At 36.8% G+C, this 17,776-nt stretch overlaps 1 protein-coding gene across 5 annotated transcripts in view; it reads left to right on the top strand.

The window, feature by feature from the left end:
* Positions 1-17,776, top strand: part of AKT3 (AKT serine/threonine kinase 3) — a 154,013-nt gene that overhangs the window by 79,628 nt on the left and 56,609 nt on the right. For all 5 annotated transcript variants that reach the window (XM_040057628.1, XM_040057624.2, XM_040057623.2 and 2 more), the window contains exons 3-5: positions 685-810; positions 12,735-12,846; positions 14,257-14,401. In XM_040057628.1, coding sequence (XP_039913562.1) covers positions 685-810; positions 12,735-12,846; positions 14,257-14,401 — 383 coding nt within the window. The remainder of the gene's footprint in view (positions 1-684; positions 811-12,734; positions 12,847-14,256; positions 14,402-17,776) is intronic.

Here is a 17,776-nt window from a genome sequence, read left to right as displayed (position 1 = left end):
TGTTTCTGATCCTAAATTCCTCATAGATTCAGAATGCAGAATGCTTTGCTCAGGCTGGGGTAGGGGAAAGGTGGCATGGTAGGTTTATTGGTGGACTTACCTCTTAGAAGATAATTGGCTTCTACTTTTTCTTGTTTATTCCTTTTGCTTTCAGTTTTAAAGTATATTTTGTGTAGGTTTTTCCATTACCCCCAATTTCCTTGTACTTGCTTAGCGTATGTTTGGAGAAAATTAATGACTTTTGGTTTGGTTCAGCAGGGTAAGTTGTCTACCTTGTAGCAGTTTAGATTTCATTTGGTTATTAAAAGTCAAGCTGTAGAGTTTTTTCTCTTTTTTCTTTTTTTTTTTTTATTTTCCCCTGTTAAAAAGTTTTAATTATTTATGATGTAAGTATGCAGGATGTTTGAAATGTATATTCTGATAAAATTCAGAATTATACAATGTTAGTATACCATACTTGTAGCCTCTTATTCCAGAGGCATTGTTACGCAGTCAAGACTTACCATTGCAATTCAATTTTCCCTTCTTTTGGACAGAGTTAAGGTTTTCTCTGTAAATTGAAAACATCTGAAAAGATTTTGGTATAACTAATGTTCGATACCAATAATGTGATATGTTTTTTAATATTCAAGTTTGGGGTTTTTTCTACAGTGTTAATGGACTTTGTTTTTTCTTCTCCTTTAGGAGAATATATAAAAAACTGGCGGCCAAGATACTTCCTGCTGAAGACAGATGGCTCTTTCATAGGCTATAAGGAGAAGCCCCAGGATGTGGATCTGCCATATCCACTCAACAACTTTTCAGTGGCAAGTATGTATTTCCAGTATTTATTATTCCCTCAGCATATTGACAGATTATCTGCTACATATTGCTTGGTGTATAATTCAGAATTTATTGGTAACACTGAAAGTTTAATGCCATGTGCCATACTAATGCACCACTAATCTTACATCCAGCTCAACAAGATGTATTTACAGTAGCATGGAAGAACCATGTGTTGGCTTTTGAATGTTTTTTGGATGTCTGAGTTCTCATTTTTTGTGTGTGTCTGAAGTGTCTCTAAATAACAAAGATATTTGACAAATGATTGCTGTAAGAAGAAAATTCCTGGAAAGTTTACCTTTATTTAGATCGCTGACCTCTTCTCTGTTTTTCATTAGTGTTTCTGAATTCATTTGAAAACTCAAATTAATTAGAAAATTATCTAGACTTTCAAGTGACACAAAATCATGCTAAGTTATTTTTCTCTTGGATAATCAGGTAATCAGCTCTCCAGCCTGGTTAATGAGTAATTTCAAGCAATCAGACAATTTGCATATATTAACAAAGCTACAAAGTGTGTATCTGTTGGATAAAGTGAAGATTGTGTGTTTTCCAAGAATGTTTCTAAAAGACAAATTTGTAGGGTTTTTGAACTGTCAGAGTGAGATTGGTGAGTGTTTCTGAACAGAAATGAAAAATTTGAGGAGAAAATTAAGGGGGCAAAAAAAAAAAAAATCTCTGAGTTGCAAATAGCACAGCTAGAAAGTTTCAAAGGAATGCCAGAGAATTTACCCAATTTCTTTCAAAATTGTATGACGTTTACTCCAATACAAAACGTGGTGGTGTTTAGTTTTATGGAGCCACCAGAAGATTATTTATACTTAGGGAAAGGGTTCCCTTCATCTTCACTGCTGAAGATGGAACAAATGCCACTGAGACTGAATTTTCTCTTTTCTGGATAAAATTGTACTAGAGGCTGACTCAGCATTTGTGTATACAAGGTAATTGTCTGTTTTATTTGGTAAGAAAATAATCTTGTGCTCCAAGCCCATGTCTCCTCTTACAGCTAGAAGAGGGAAACTTTGCATATTCTGATTGCAATAGAAAATTATATTGATTGTGCAAACCGTCTAATAGTATTAGAGGCTCTTTTGCCTTGCTAGTATTCAGCAGAAAAGCAGTGATGTCTTTAAGTTGTTCATATGAGTAGGAATTGATTAAATCATAGGCCATTATTCATTCCTTAGTTATTACTCTGAATATTCTAACTACTCTTTTTCAGCAGATAGTATTTTTCTAGATACATTTTCCCCAGCTTGCAGCAGAAAGGCAATTTCTAGTGGGCTTTTTCGTCCTGCTTTACCATGTTCTTCATTGCATATTCTGTCTTCCCTTGCTGCAGTAACTAGAAGGGTGATCCAAATGGTAGTTCTGCTAATTAAAGAAATATATAATTAGCAATTATTCTAGCATAATTACCAGTGTGTTGGTACTGGTTTTGTCTGGGTTTTTTTTGGTACCCAGAGGTTCTGTTACATAATTCTGATATTAGAATGCTGTCCCTGAACTTTGCCTTGATGGAAATTGAAATATTTCACATTGTTTTCCAAAATGACACCATCACCACCCCCACCATGTCCCCCCCAACAAAAAAAAAAAAAAAAAAAAAAAAAACAAAAAAAAAAAAAAAACAAAAAAAAAAAAAAAAAAACAAAAAAAAAAAAACCAAAACCTTTCTGCAATTAGTAAGTCTGATAGGTCTGATTCTTTGGCTGTGTAAGCTAAAGGAACAAGCATGCAATATTAATTGAAAAAAAATCCAGTTTTGATAAGCAAGATGACTTCTTCCGTTTTTCTGACGGGAAAAGGCGTAATTTTATCAGAAGCATTGGCTGACCAGTGCAAGACTAAGGAGATGTATCACTTATCAGAAGAATCTCATGAAATTAAGTGGAATTCCTGTGTAGAATTCACAGGATGAAAAGCAAACCAGGATGGTATACTCTAAATTGCGAGGAACCGTAAGTTTATCAGCTATTTTATCTGTCTGAAGATGAGATCATCAGCAGGGCAAATAAACAAACAAAATTACTGTATGAATGAATCACATCTCATGGGAAGTACCTGGTAAATGTCAAGAACTGGTCTCACGGCCTCTGATCCAAGAGTTCCTGAGCTGCTGCAGTAGGTTTGTGGCCACAAGCAGCGCAACATATTTTTCCTGTAATCGTGAAGTAGTTTTTCATAAATTACTAGCCAGGCAGATGGAGTGTGAGATCACTGTTAATACCATCTTGATTAGGTTGGCAGGGACTTAAAGATATGTCTTTACAGTCCTATCTTCATGTAAGCTTTGTAGCTATCAGTAAAGTGAGAGTGTGGTCTCAGTCAACTTTTTGCTCTCCAAATGATAGACATCTTTGGCTCTTGCCTGCAATTTGTTATTTAAGCAGAAAAGGCCAAGGTTGTGGTATTATTTTTGTAGTACTGTTGGAGTTAAACACAGGAAAGTTTGCACTTCTACTTTGTATGATACTTGTTGTGTAGTTTAAAACTTTCATAAGCAGCTGTATCAAGCTAGCTACCCCCATCATACAGATATTTTCCCACCGGCGTCCCCTGCCTTCCACTCCTGTCACATCAGCTTACTTTGCAAAGGTAAAGCCCTTTCCCAGGCATGGTATCATTTCCCCTCATGTGGCTCCCTGATTCCTTCCAAGATAAAGTTTTAAAGTTCCTTGCCTAAACTTTAAAGTTCCTTACCTAAGCATTTCTCTTTCCTTGGTCTTTTGTCATCTGTGAACTCCATCGGGAATGAGGAGAAGGCTGGAGAGAATGAAGTTATTTTGCATACTCCCAAAGTGCTTCCAGTGATAATTATGTCTTTGCTAATAGAGCCTTTCTCATTGGGGTATGTTTTATCATAGAATGGAGTGTTCAGAAGCTATCCCTTTTCCTTGGGGTCTTCTGGGGGGAAGTGTGAGGGGAAGGCACTTGGAGGTGTGTGTAAACAGGTAGACTCTTTACTCAGAGAGGGAGAGACGGAGGCAGCACACGTGTGCTTCGGTCCATTGCCAGCCGCTCAAAATGCAGAGGAACCATGTGGGCCTGAAATGGAGATGAGGGATCTCTCTTCCTTGGAGCACTGAAGATGAAACAGGGTTGAGTGGAGGGTATGACAGACTGGGGCTGGGTGGAGCTGAGCCCTGGGGAAGGACACAGGCTGCCCTTAGGTGTCCTGAATGGACTTCACCCGCCTGTGGCCGCTACTCTCCCAACTTGGGGTGCAGAGGGAAGACAGCCGTGGGCACTCTGCACTGCAGCTTGGAGCTGCTGCAAGGTTGCAGGGTGAACGAATCAGCCAGATTTGGTGACACTGAAGAGTGTGTAGGAATCGCTGGTTCCTCTCCTGTGGAGCCAGCTTATTTTATACCTAACAGAACCACCTTCTTTTAGCTGGGAGTTGCGAGAGCTGTGTGCTTGAAGTAGGCTGTTAGTCCCTTAATGCTCATGCCCTGACACTGAGACTCACAAAAAGCTCTGCTGTGGTGTCTTACCGTGCACTTGAAGATAAATGAAGGCGGTGTAATGACATGGGTGGGAAGTTCATTGTGAAAACTTAAAACCGGGTGATGCTGGATTTCAGGGGTAAATTCAGAGGTGTGAGCTTACTGGAATTGTCTGGTTCAAAATCAGTTCAGCTCTTTTCAGGTATAGAGAGGAGCAGTTGCAAATAATCAAACTGCAGAAGCTTGTACAGATACTCTTGATTGACTGAGTCACGGTAACTGAGTGGGTGTGCATTCCTAGCCCACTTCAACTGCGAAATAAAATATGTTAATTTAAATTGCTTTTGCTTAGGCATTCATGCAGTCAGAACCAGTTTAAAAATAATTTTGGATTCAGTTGGTATGACTTCTCCGTACAGGCAAAGGCCTGATAAAAATGTACAGGCAAAGGCCTTTTAAAACTCCATTAGGCTTCTTTGAGAACAAAACTAATACTCTAAGTAACAGGATGTATTTCCTCAATGCCCTCCCGCCCCCTCAAAAAACCCCGACACGGCCTCATAAGCCTGGTAATGCTGTTTTCAGCTGGCCCACTGTTGTGTAAGTGGAATAAATGCTGCTTTATGTAAACCACTTTAGTCTTTGATTGTCATCATTATTTGGGAAAGCAGAGTGGGGAAGAATTCTACTTCAGTTCTACTTAAGGAAGACTTGTGACTTCAATGATTTTAAAAAAACCCCCAACTTCTCACATGCACAGTGAGTGTGTAGGTAATCACACAGCACATTTGGGATGAAGTATCTCTAAGAATTGGCCCTTTGCCTTCATTTTGATCTTTACATGGGGAATAATTGGGAAGAGCTGCATCCCTTCACAGTATCCTTTGAGCTTTGGCCAAAAATGATGTCACCTGGAACTTTTTTCCTATCTTGAAAGATAATGCTTTCTAAGCACTCTGGTACAGCTACCTTTTTTCTTGTCTTTAAAAAGAAACAGCAATTTATTATTATATTATTATTATTACTAAATGGTAACCTTTTATAAACTTTTATTTTATTTTTATTTTCCCTGTGGAAGTGATTATCATGAACCTTGACTATTTTAAATGGAGGATCTGTGCTGCTTTTTCCTAGTCTTAACTTTTCAGTGGGCCAGAGAGAAGATTTTTTTATTTTTAGGATTTAAAAATCTTCAAATATTGAAAACGGAAAAGTTTTGGGGGAATAATGTTAGAGCTTAAATAATTCTGAAGGCATTCTTTAAAGAAATGGGTAGGAAAATAAGTATGTCTGTTTTAAGTGAGATTAATTTATGTATCAAAATTCTTCGGCATTAGACTCGACCCAGTGTACAACTCCAAAAATAATGTTTCAATGAGATTTAAGTCAATTTTTAAAATTTTGTTGCAGTACTGGATTACATGAACCCAGAGATAAGATGTAACTGTACTTATAATTACAGTGTGGATTTGATTCCAAAGTAATAGTAGAATTGAATAAGTGATGTTCATTCAATATTGAAAATACTTGTGGAGAGCAAAGGTCAGTGTACATGTCATATACTGCATTTGCAAATACATCTGTGGAAGTTCAAACTCAAATGTATTGTGTATAGAAAATATTTCCATCCGTGTTGGATGGAGAAATGTTTGGGAGGCTTTAAAATTGCTTCATGAATGGTTTCTAGGTGGTATAGCTAGTATCCTTCCTTTTGACGTAGAGGTTTATAGCCAGGCCTGAAAGTTTTTATGCCAGCGTGATATACCCAGCTGCTTAAATAAAACTGGGGTGTTTGTATGAAAGACAAATGTAGAATGACGTGTAATTTTACTGTCTTCCATTAAAACAAAGTAGAGCCCAGGCAAAACCCATGCAGAAATCTCCTGTTTCCATTCTCCCTCTTTGCATGAAGGGGCAAATGACAAACAAGTTGAAGTGACAGCAAGACATAGATGCTACTTTGGTACTTCTTGAAGTATTGGGAATAAAAGACTTTGCAGCATGATGAACTGCACAAAGTTTGATCTTTTGCGGATTCAAGGAGTATAATGAAGGGTTTTTTTGTCATATACGTTATTATTTTATCAAAGCACATATAGGTGCTTATCATGAGCCAAGTCTCACAGAAGTGGGATTTTTACCCATAGAGAACAAAGAGTCAGTCACTGCTCCAAAATACTAAAATTCCAAATATAAAACAAGTGACAGCAGATGGATGCAAACAGATGGGAGGAGTATGAGAAAACAATGAGACAGTATTAGCCTGTAGTACAGGCAGTGGTCTCAGCACACCAACAACTAATCCATTGTCAAGGATAGATTTTTACTCTCATCTCCCTTCTTTTCTTCGTCCCTCCTTCCCTCCCTCCTGTTTTTTAAGGCATGGTGAAGGAGAGTTTTAAGGAGGATTTTAAAGAGAATTAGCATGACAAACAGAGAGAAATTAGAAGTGCTGTAGAGAACTGATGATGAAATTGTAACAGTAAAGGGATGGGTGGCATTTTGATACTGAATAAAAAATGATAACAAGGATGAGAGTAGGCTGTGGGGACAGACAGAGTTGAAAGGTTACCTATATTTGATGTGATAGAGCTGGGTAAGAGATGGGAAATGCCAAAAAAAGAGATATGTGATCAAGGGAACGATGGTCAAAAGCAATCTATTATGGACAGTTTTGGGAATAACATTTTTAGGGTAAACCTGTATTTGTTTGGATCAAAGAAGAGATATTAAATTGTTTACATAAATCTCTATGTAAACAAACATAAGTTTAGGGTGATACTCCCCGCAGATAAGATGTAGTAAGAAAGAACAAAGCCTTTTGGAAAGCGTCAGAGAAGTAGATTTCCCTTAGGGAGCAGGTAAACAAGTGGGACAATCAAAAGGGGACCAAGCTAAGGGTGTATGTATGGGTACACATGTAAGTTTGTTCCTATATGTAAAATACATGGATTTTTTTGTGTGCATGAGCAAAAATATGTATATCTGTCTCTGTGTTATGAAAATGGTCTGTTAGCTCTGCTAGTTGTCTACTATTTGTATAACAAAAAAGGTCATCTGAGAAGTGTGGATTTGGAGTGCAGAGTAGCAACAACAGTAAAAGTATTTGTAAGGAATCTGTGCATTAAATTTTGATTTGAGAGAGGAAAATCAGATTAGCAATTAAATAGGCAAAGGTTGGGACAAAAACGTTTATCTTGGAAAGATCAAGGGAGAAATAAGAAATCTAGGTTAAATTATTATGCAGATAGGTAGATACATAGAGCGATACAGATCTATGTAAAGACAACACTCTCCCTATATGTTAAAATGTGCAAATGTTATAAATAATGCAAGCAGTGGCTTGATACTATTTTTTTGATATAATTTGATAATCACGGGAAGTTGTCCTCTGTGCTGAAACTTAGTCTGTATTGTCTGTATTAGAAATAATTTCTCAGATATGCAACCTTCTGTTCATTTTTTAGTACATTTTTTATGGCTGCTTGAATGTTTAGTATTCTTGTCTAGCCATATCAACACATTCTGCTGAAGTTGAAACCTTTTATATATGAAATAATAAAATGGCATTAGTGTTCTTTCTATTTACTTTTTTATGCTGAATGACTGCATTTAGGAAAAGAATGCTGGTGATTATATAGTTAAAGTTATAGAATTCAAACGTTAAACTTTTTAATAAAATCTGAACAGATGATCTGTGCTTTTTTTTTTTCCTTTTCTTTTTTTTTTTTTTTTTTCTTTTTGGAACTGGCAGGTTTCAGGCCCTCTAATTGGCTTCCCAGCTTTGCAGAGTAATTACAGCTTCAAGCAAACTTTGTCATCTGTGGTTCAGAATGGTGTAAAGTAAACAGAACGTTTTGAAATACAGTTTGTAGTTAGAGTTGCTCAGGAGAGTTTAACTAGCATAACTACTTAATTTAGACAGTAGCAGTTATTTGAAAAAGATAGTATAACATTTTTAGAATTGTCAGGTTGGTTGTCGATATGAAGACAAAAGTTAACCTCTGGACTTTGTTTTGTTTTTTAAAAGGATAATTTCAATAATTGAGAAACATCCATTGCATTTGTTTTTGCAGTTTTAATTCTTTTTCCATGTTCTGTATACATCCAAAAATTGCCAAAGGAGTGCTATGCACTTGTTGGAACAGAGTTGTCATTCTCTGTTGCTGTTTTTGTATTTTGCGGCTTTGAACAAGTGTTCTCCCCCAAGGTTTTTCCTCCTCTCTAATATTAAAGGAAGAGTTCTCATGACTGCTGTTTCATCCCAGAAAGACAGAAAGCTTTAGGAGTAAAATGTGTAATTCCAAGTTGTAGATGGCTAGCATACAAGAACACAAAGTTGAGTCTGTCTGTTTACTGGCTTACTCATCTTTTTGAATGATAATTTAGACTTCCAACTGTTTTGAGTTGAGATTCAGTCCTTTAATTACATATGTTTATGTATAGTAGCAAACTTGAAGACATTATGGTAGAATGTTCTCTACTCTTGGTAATGACCCAACTATCACTCGAGCATTCAGAGCCAGCTCTCAGTAGCCAGTTTCACTCTTTCTTCTGTGCTTTTGTATTTTCCAAACTATTCACTCAGTCCTAAACTACTATGGTTTTTCCACTAATTAGTAGAAAAATATTTTGGTAATTAGCAGTAACTGTGTATACAGCACTTATTCATCTTAATAGATTTTTTCCCCCTAGTAGTAGGTGAAAGATATTCACAGAGAAGTTTTTATTCATGTTACAGTCATGGCAGGAATACTGTTTATCCCATACATCTGGATACAGCAGCACATGAAACATGTGAGGCTCCTAAATATCAGCAGACTTCAGTTATTTTAATCTACTTGAGAAGAAGGGGTAGTACTCCTCTTTGGGGAATACACTCTCCACTTCCTTCTGAAACCCTTTTTGCTTCATAAGGGATGGGTAGGAATGTATTCAATTTTAACCTTCCACAAGGAAATCAAATCTTTATCCACTTATAACAGAATATTACCAAAGCTAATTAAATGTTGCTAAATTTTATTTTCCAGCAATTTCCTCCAGTGATAGTGAAATGGCATTTTGGGGGGTTATTTGTCTGGAGATTTTTCTGTTTTCAGTACCATTTTCAATTCTTAAAGTTTTTTAAATTACCTTGCATTGATTTAATCATCTGTAATGAAAACTCAGATTTTTTTTTTTTTTTTTTGCTAACAATGTTTTGTTATTATTTATAATGTTAATAAATATTGAGTTCTTATTAATAATGCGCATAATCACTTTGAAGGCTGACTGAAAAAATGTAATATAAGTAGTATATTAGATATAGATTTACTTAAAGTGTATACATATATATTATTATACTTTTATAGTATATTCTATATATAGGTGAAGACCATATTATGCATAAAATTTGGACATAAGCAGGTGTAATTCCATTAGTTCCATTTTTCATATGTGAGTTGGAAAACTTAAATAATGGAATTTAAATGTATGCATATTGCCGAAGAGAAAATACATGGTGAAATTCAAAATCTTCAGTTCATCACAGGTACTGGAGAGGATGTGCTTTTTGGTTGGTACAGATTTTACTGTCGGTTTGACTCTGTACCTTTTTTCCTTCAGACTGTCCTAACACAGCTCACTTTTCTCCCTGGCAGCTTTTTTTCACCTTCCTTCCTCTAAACTAGGTACTCTAGTTTGGCTATACTCTAGCTGTCCCCATGCTTTTCTTTCTTATAGAGGTTCCAGTCTTTTTCCTGTCCTATTACCACTTTCTTCCCTTTATTTTCTGGTCTTTTGTTCCTAACAGCCCTCCTGTAAATAACTTGCTGTATGCCATCTTTCTGCATTGGATTTTGCCTCAGTGAGGTAGTTTCTTTTCATATTGTCTGAGGAAGAGGGTAACATATTATGAATATAAGTGAAATGCGTTCAATTTAGCATGTGGAGAGGCAGGAGATAGCTGCAGCCTCTGGATTATACTCAATGCATAGACTTTCAATGATTTTTATGCTTTAGTAATTGTTATTGTAATTTTTTACCCTCTTCCCACTGCACTCTTATCCCTCCCACATGTAGTGTGGCCAGATGCCTTACATTTTCACAGGAATACTAAAAGGATATCAAAGGTCTTGATTTGCCAAGTTTTAAGTCTCTTCTCCAAAAAGCAGCATTTTCCAGCAGCGTGCAGCCTTGGGCAGACACCCAGTAAAGAAAATTTCAGCCTACATGATTGAAGTGTGATAGGATTAAAGATGAGAGGATGGTTTTGTCAGGAGTAAGATGAGATAATCTTAGAGCAGACAATGCTTCTAGTCTCTTCTGCTGGGAAGGTAGCCCCACATGTTCCTTGGAACTTCAGCTGAGGAAGTTAAAGAAAAAGCATGTTAACCCTACCTTCACTGCCGCCATGATTATATCTGGAATTCAAACATGAATCCCTGAAGACAGGGATTTCTTTGATTTCATGGGTTATTGCATTGATCTACAACCCTGGTTAGGTACCCTAAACACTACTTCATTGTGCTTCTGTCTGCCTTGTTCCTCTTCCAGCTTTTGTGTTAAACTCCTTCTTCCTGCGTCCATCCTGATGTAGATCTTTCTTCTACATGCTGAGGATGGCTCTCATTCCATCCAAGACCTAGCAGAGTGTGTGTAAGCAGTGAGGGTGAACTACTGTTTCTCTTTTTCATGAAAAGTTTGTTACATGGAATGTCATCTTTGTTCCTGACAGTGAACAGTCTGACTTATATAATAATTTATAGATGTGTGGTGAATACATTAGTTTGTTCATCAAGGAATACACATGTGCACAGGACAGTATTCACTCATCTTTTGTTTCTCATACCTGTCTGTCAAGCTTCTGATGTGTTTTGCTAAGCTGCAGAAAAAAATACTCTCGATAGCCATATGCACTTCCACTCTTCTTTGTTTTTTCAAATTAAAAAAATGCAGTAGATGATAGTTGAGGTTTCGGGATCCTGAATTTGTGAAGACAAAATATGTCAAGCCAAAATAATTTATTTCTGTGAAAGGAAAGCATGCCTTGTTAAGTGGTACATGTCATATGACTTCTGTAAAGCGTTGACATTAACTGGAATAAAGAAGAGTAAGCTACATAAGTAAAAGGTGTGGGTCAACCGGTAGGTGGTAGCTATATCAAAAAGAAGTTACAGCAGATTGTAGGTGAACAGGAATTCATTTACCATATCATTATTGATTGATTTGTGAACCTGATGAATCATTTTAGATCGCACGCACGCATTTGATCTAGATCAGCTTTGAACAAGTGATAATATTCCAGACATGAGATGTGATGGTTTGTGTCTACGTTGTGGTAGCTGCAGAAAAACAAGTAACACTTTTGACAGAGTAACCTTAGCTTCTCAAAAATGTTTAAATGTATTTGCATGAATAAGGAGTTTTAGTTTGTCGGAGTTTTGCAGCTGTAATGTTTGGTGCGGTATCCTACATCGTAGAACTGAAACACAGCAACACCGAACCATTGCCTGAATCGCCAGTGTTGTGGTCTTGCAACAAAGGAGCAATAGGCAGTCTGTAATATGCCTAGAATTGTGGAACAAGGAAGATCTTGGATCTGAGAGCACAGCTGGTGAGGGACAGATCGATTGAACTAACTTAAGGAAGACGGAAGAGAGATATAGCAGTGTTCAAATGTCTAAAAGGGTCAGTTGCTGGAAGTATGAAGTGATTTAGTCAAAAGGACAAGAAACAGTATGCTGAAATTATAGGAACAGTTGCATTTAATCCTAGGAAAAATCTTACAGTGATAAAAATAGTTAATATATCTATAGTTGGATAGAACAGTTTGCTTACAGGGGTTTTGAAATTAGTACTTTTTTGGGATTTTAGAAAGAGTGTAGAGAAATACTTACGAGAAATAGCATAGGTAGACCTGATTCATAGATGATTTCCTGGGGCACCCCCACCGGTGGTGTGTATGGAGTTAATCTATATTTAATAATCAGACTACTTTCAACATCTGAATGTTCTCAGTTAGGCTATTTTACAATAAATCTTACCCTGAAGTGACAGTACTATCAGTAATTGTGACATGGTTACCATTGAAGGGAAAATGTCATATTCCTCCTGCTGGGTGCAGATGGAAAAATATGCCAGTGGCTACTGCTGTTTTCTTGGCATGCTATAGCAATCCAGGATCTAATACTCTTCTTAGCCTCGTAGCACAGACCAAGTTAACAAATGGAGATGGCACTCTTTATATGGACAAGGATACAAGTTTCATCAATTCCTCTGACTGTTTCTGCACCTGCTTTATTATTACCTGCTACCTTTTGTTCAAGCCTGTGATTGTATTGCTGTTCTGTATTTCCTTGTGTGCTGGATAGATCCTGAATGGGGATGCATAAGCTGAATGAATTTCATCTACGTAATTTATTTGCTCATCTTATCCATTAACTGGCAATGTATTAAAAAAGGCAATGTCATGTATTTGTCTAGAATGTCAGCTAATGAAAACAGAGCGACCGAAGCCGAACACATTCATTATCAGATGTCTTCAGTGGACCACTGTCATAGAGAGGACGTTCCACGTAGACACCCCAGAGGAACGGTGAGGGTTTTATTCTTGTTTTCCGTTTTGCAGTCCTCGTGCAGAAGCCTCAGCAGTCTCTGCTGGGCCTGCACAGCAATCAGCACTTGGAACGGTGACATTCTGAGCACATGCGAGCAGTTAGTTAAAGATTTTTAAGTCAGCTTCTGTAAAATATTATCTGAGCTCATAACTAGTCTAAGAGTTGCCTGCGAGTAGGTGGGATGAGTGCGTTCAAATAAGCCAAAACTGTGTCATGATATGTCTCTGAAGTGTTAAATTTTGAACATCCAAAGCCTGGATTGAAATATTTCCAGCCTTGCTGTCTTACTCCTCCTAATGTGCTCCTTTCTTTTGGCACAGAAAGCAGCATGCTTATTATAATTTATTTTATGTTGGCTTATTAGTTTTTCTTGTTTCGGTAAACATTCACAAACTCTGAAGAATTAACTTTTTTAATGTACCAAAAACTTTTTTAATGCGTGTGGGAGATATAGGATCACATACTCAAATTTTCCATACTCTGTCTACGATTAGATGCACTGAATCTTCCCACTGTGGACATCTGTCCTTGTGAGACCAGCACTACGATCTGGCTATTATTTTTGTAAATAACCAACAACTTTGCTTTTCCTGTTGTTTTGCTTAGAGGTTTTTTAAATTCTACCTCGGTACTGTGTCTCCACCCTGTCTTTCTTCTGTGCAGTGTAGTAGCTCACACTGCATTCAGCAATAGATACCACGATAATATCCCGGATCCCTTGCTGGCTCAGCAGAAGGCAGCAGGTACCGTGCTTGGTGTGGGCTGTGACCTGTCCAAGGGCTGCCTGGTGCCCCTGCTTGTCCCTCCGCATAAACCACCACCTGGGCCTGCCCCTCAGTGCAGCCACAGGTTTTTAGGATGCTTGTAGGAATTTAGTAGTCTTTGAGCGCTTTTTTTGAGGGAAATTTGCAAAAAATGCCTGTAAGTCGGGCTTTAAGAGTATATAGACGATGAGTTGAACACATGATATGGTTTAATAAATTTTTTTTTTTTTTCAGTGAAAATATCTTGAAGGGAGGGGGAATACCAAAAAGTCTCTTAAAATAGCATGTTATTATTACGAGATACTACTGCATAAGAGATGACATCCTATGCTCTCAGCTGTATTATACCTGGAACAAATATTTTCAAGTTTCCACTAGTAAAATACTTAGAGAATCAGAAACTGCTAATTCTTGAAGTTACCCATGTAGTGACCTTCTGGTCAACTTCACCCCCTTTAACAAAACGCAGGATTTGGAAGGAAATTGAAGCGATTAGTTGATATGAGTCTTCTGCTGTGTAACATGAGAATTGAACATTGAAACAATGTAGCATGTGAGAAGCTTTATAAACTATGTAACATATTCTGTGCCGTTCTAATAGCAGTGTTGTCTTGTTCTTGACAGGGAAGAATGGACAGAAGCAATCCAGGCTGTAGCAGACAGACTTCAGAGGCAAGAAGAGGAGAGGATGAACTGTAGTCCAACTTCTCAGATAGACAATATTGGAGAAGAAGAGATGGATGCTTCAACAACCCATCATAAAAGAAAGGTAATGACCTTAAAAAATAACTGACAGGGCTCATACGTAAGTAACTTTTGTAGGATGGTCTAGTTGGGCGAAGCAATATGCAGGGAATAGTATTTCAATGTAAATGTCAGTTTATTATAAGATCAAAGCACTTATTTATTTCAATGAAGCTGAACTGCTCTAGTTTGGTTTATTTGATAAGCTGTTATGGCACTTCTGAAAAACAAAGTTCAGCCATTCAAGCACTTGCTAACATTCTGTATATTGTTTGACTATTACTTCATCCCTTTGTTTATTTACTATTTTAGAAGTATGGTGATAAAATTTTTTTCTTTGGAAGTACTTTTGCCCCTTTTCTCATGCAAACAATACCCAGTACAAATTAGGTAATTTGCATGAGAAAGGCTAGCAGCATCTGGCTTTTGCCTTGGTTTTTGCTAACTTGGGAAATAACTTTGCTTTAGTTTTCAATGTTGTAGGAGAAAACAACATTTCCTTTTTCTGCAGTCCTTTACAGCTTTTGGTGTAAGTAAGAACACGTACATTGTTGGCCATGACTTACTTGTGGTTGCATCTTCAGAGTCAACAGGTTAAACACACAACCAAGAGCAGATTTTAAAGATCTGATGCCACTCAAAGTTTGCTTATGTGTCTCCATTTTGTCCTGTATGAACTACAAAAACTCATGCCTCTCATCTACTATACAGAGTTGACATGACTCAAGAAATGTACTGAAATTGCATGAAAAATAATAACCAATTTACATAGGACTGACTTTACTTTTTCTACCTAGAAGTGAAGCCTGTAGAAAATTAAGTAGAAATCATCTCACAGAGCAAAACAGTCTTATGGCTCACATAACTAAATGCCTTTGAGTGATGAACAGTACAAGAAAAACATTTCTCTATTTACTAATAGAGCATGTTTTGTTTGTTGCGCTACACGAAGCAAGAGTCATAGAAAAATCAGGGCTGAGAACTATACTCTTAAGAATATAACAAAGGTGTCATAGGCAACTTTAGTTCTATCATGTCCTAATTTTTGAGAACTTGAGTTTGCAGTCCAAACAGAGTTCTTTTATGCAGTTTCATTGTATGCAAATTTCTAACCTTTGTCTGCTATAGAAAAAGGTAAAATCAATTATATAGAGCTGTAACAAAACTTGGAACGTATATTGTCAGGCTGACACTGAACCTTTATCCTGGTGGCATGGATAGTTAATGACTGTGCTCCAGGGTAAAATATGATAAGTGACAGCAAGACAGAGGCAGTGTTTAAGATGTGTCAGCCTTGTGAGAGACAGTGTGATTATGTGGAAGGGATTTGGGTTTGCTCTGTTAAGATCTGAGCACTGTTCCAAGCCTGTGTATCCTCTTAGTGGAGGACTAAACCACTGCATAACATCACTTATTTCCTAGGTGTCAGAATTAAAGCTGTGTGGTACGAGTAGTTTATCTGGAATCTGCTTTCCTTGTTCACAATGCAGTGTGTTTTCCCATACAACAAAAGGAGCTGTGGGAGCAGGAGTAGGAGGATAGTTTTGTTTCTGTCTTGCTACTTGTGCTTTAAAAAATGATGAAATAATATGATGGGACAGTGTATGGGCAATGCTAAAGAATATTTAATGGCTTTGGCAACAAGCCAAAAGCAAACTCCACAAAACAAAGGTGAAATTAAAATTGTTGATATTAAACGTCAAATAACAAAACAACAGAACTAGAAAAAATAATAATAACAAATAAAAATATAATAAAGTTTAAAAACCCCTGAAACAATAGAGCCAAAACTCAGAATCCCCTGGCAGATTTCTAACTGTTGGATGATGTTAGTAAAAGATGCTCAGAAGTTTTTGGAATAAAAAAATATGAAGTGCCCATTATGACAGGGAATTGCCACTGCCTCCATCTTAATTGAAATTGTGAAAAATAGGTCTTTTAAAAAAATGTTTCTGTTTTATAGAAATGTCTCTGAAAAGCTGTTGTTTAAGCTTTCATAGTTTTTAATGTAATCAGAACCATTTCAGTTAAAATGGCTTTTTTTTTTTTTTTTTTTTTTTTTTTTTTTTTTTTTTTTTTTTTTTGTATTGGATTTCTTTCCTTTCAGGGGTTTTTACACAATGTGTCCTTTTTTGACAAAAGCTTGTTTTGTCACCTGGTTTTACATCTAAGCCCAGTGAATTTTGCTTGTGCATGCACCAGATGGTATACATATGAGTAGAAGAGCGTAATCAGATTAAGAGACAAGACAGAGAGGAGTTGGGCCTGTTCTTCTCTGAAAAGGTAGTGGAAAGAAAACAGCCGTTAGGATGTGAATCTTGATTTGAATAGACACAACAGCTACGTCCCTGCTTAGATTAGCTGAAAGAACCAGAAGCACCTCTTCTTTTTCCCAATTTTTTAAAAATGGTGTCAACATGCAGTTTAAGTTTTAGACATCACTAAAATTTGTAATACTCAAAATTCTTAGAAAACTACTTTTATTTCTTGCTGTGCTATTACTTCTTAGTAGAGCTTTTCCCTGATGAAGTCAGATGAAAACTCCACATGATCTAATCATTGTGCACATCAGGAATTTAAAAAAAAAAAAAAAAAAAAAAAAAAAAAAAAGTTAGTTTCTTTGGTAGGAATTTTCAACACCATCCATTGGGGATGGTATGTTTAGGTGGTCGACAGATATTCATCATAATGGTTTTTTTTTTGGTTGGTGCAGTCTCCTGTGGCTTCATTGCTTTTTCTTTGTTTACAAATTTGATTTGCAGGATGCAGGATGAATAAAGAACAGATTTTTCAGAGGAAGACTAAAAGCAGTGTAATGAAGGAAAAGATTCACAACTTGGAGTACAGTAGGAATGAAAAACTAGGGAAAATCATGAAGGAGAAAGAATCCAATATTACAGGAGCCTCCAAAGTCACCATCTTCCTTCAGGTTTAGGAAGTATTTCCATTTTTCCACCAGTTTTCAGTACACTCCTAGCTATGGCATCTGTGTTTTTATCTCCCAAGGTCTTGTGTTCTTTGGCAGACTTTTTGAGTTACCCTGCACTACGTATCATCTCTAAGCCTTCTGCTGAGCTTTTAAGGAATGAGAGCATCAGGAGTCTTTATTCTTAGAACTAACACTACCACCATAATGTGCTGTTAAGCCAAGGCTCAAAATCTTGCAAACCTATTAACCTTTCTCTTATAAGTATACATATATTTTTAACTTGTTTTCACTGACCTTGCATCTAGATTAATGACTGCTTTGCTGAACATTATGTAAGCAAATTTTGGGCAAATCGATCTTTCAGTTTGACTGACTTGCTGCCCTTAGCACCAAATCTATGTCTGCCATCAGTTGAGCCAAGACCCTCTTTCTGTGTATGGGCAAAGGACAACTTTTCTGACCTGGTTTTAT

The sequence above is a fragment of the Hirundo rustica genome, chromosome 3 (genome assembly GCF_015227805.2).
Source record: "Hirundo rustica isolate bHirRus1 chromosome 3, bHirRus1.pri.v3, whole genome shotgun sequence".
Lineage (NCBI taxonomy): Eukaryota > Metazoa > Chordata > Aves > Passeriformes > Hirundinidae > Hirundo > Hirundo rustica.
This window is presented reverse-complemented; position numbering and strand designations above follow the sequence as displayed.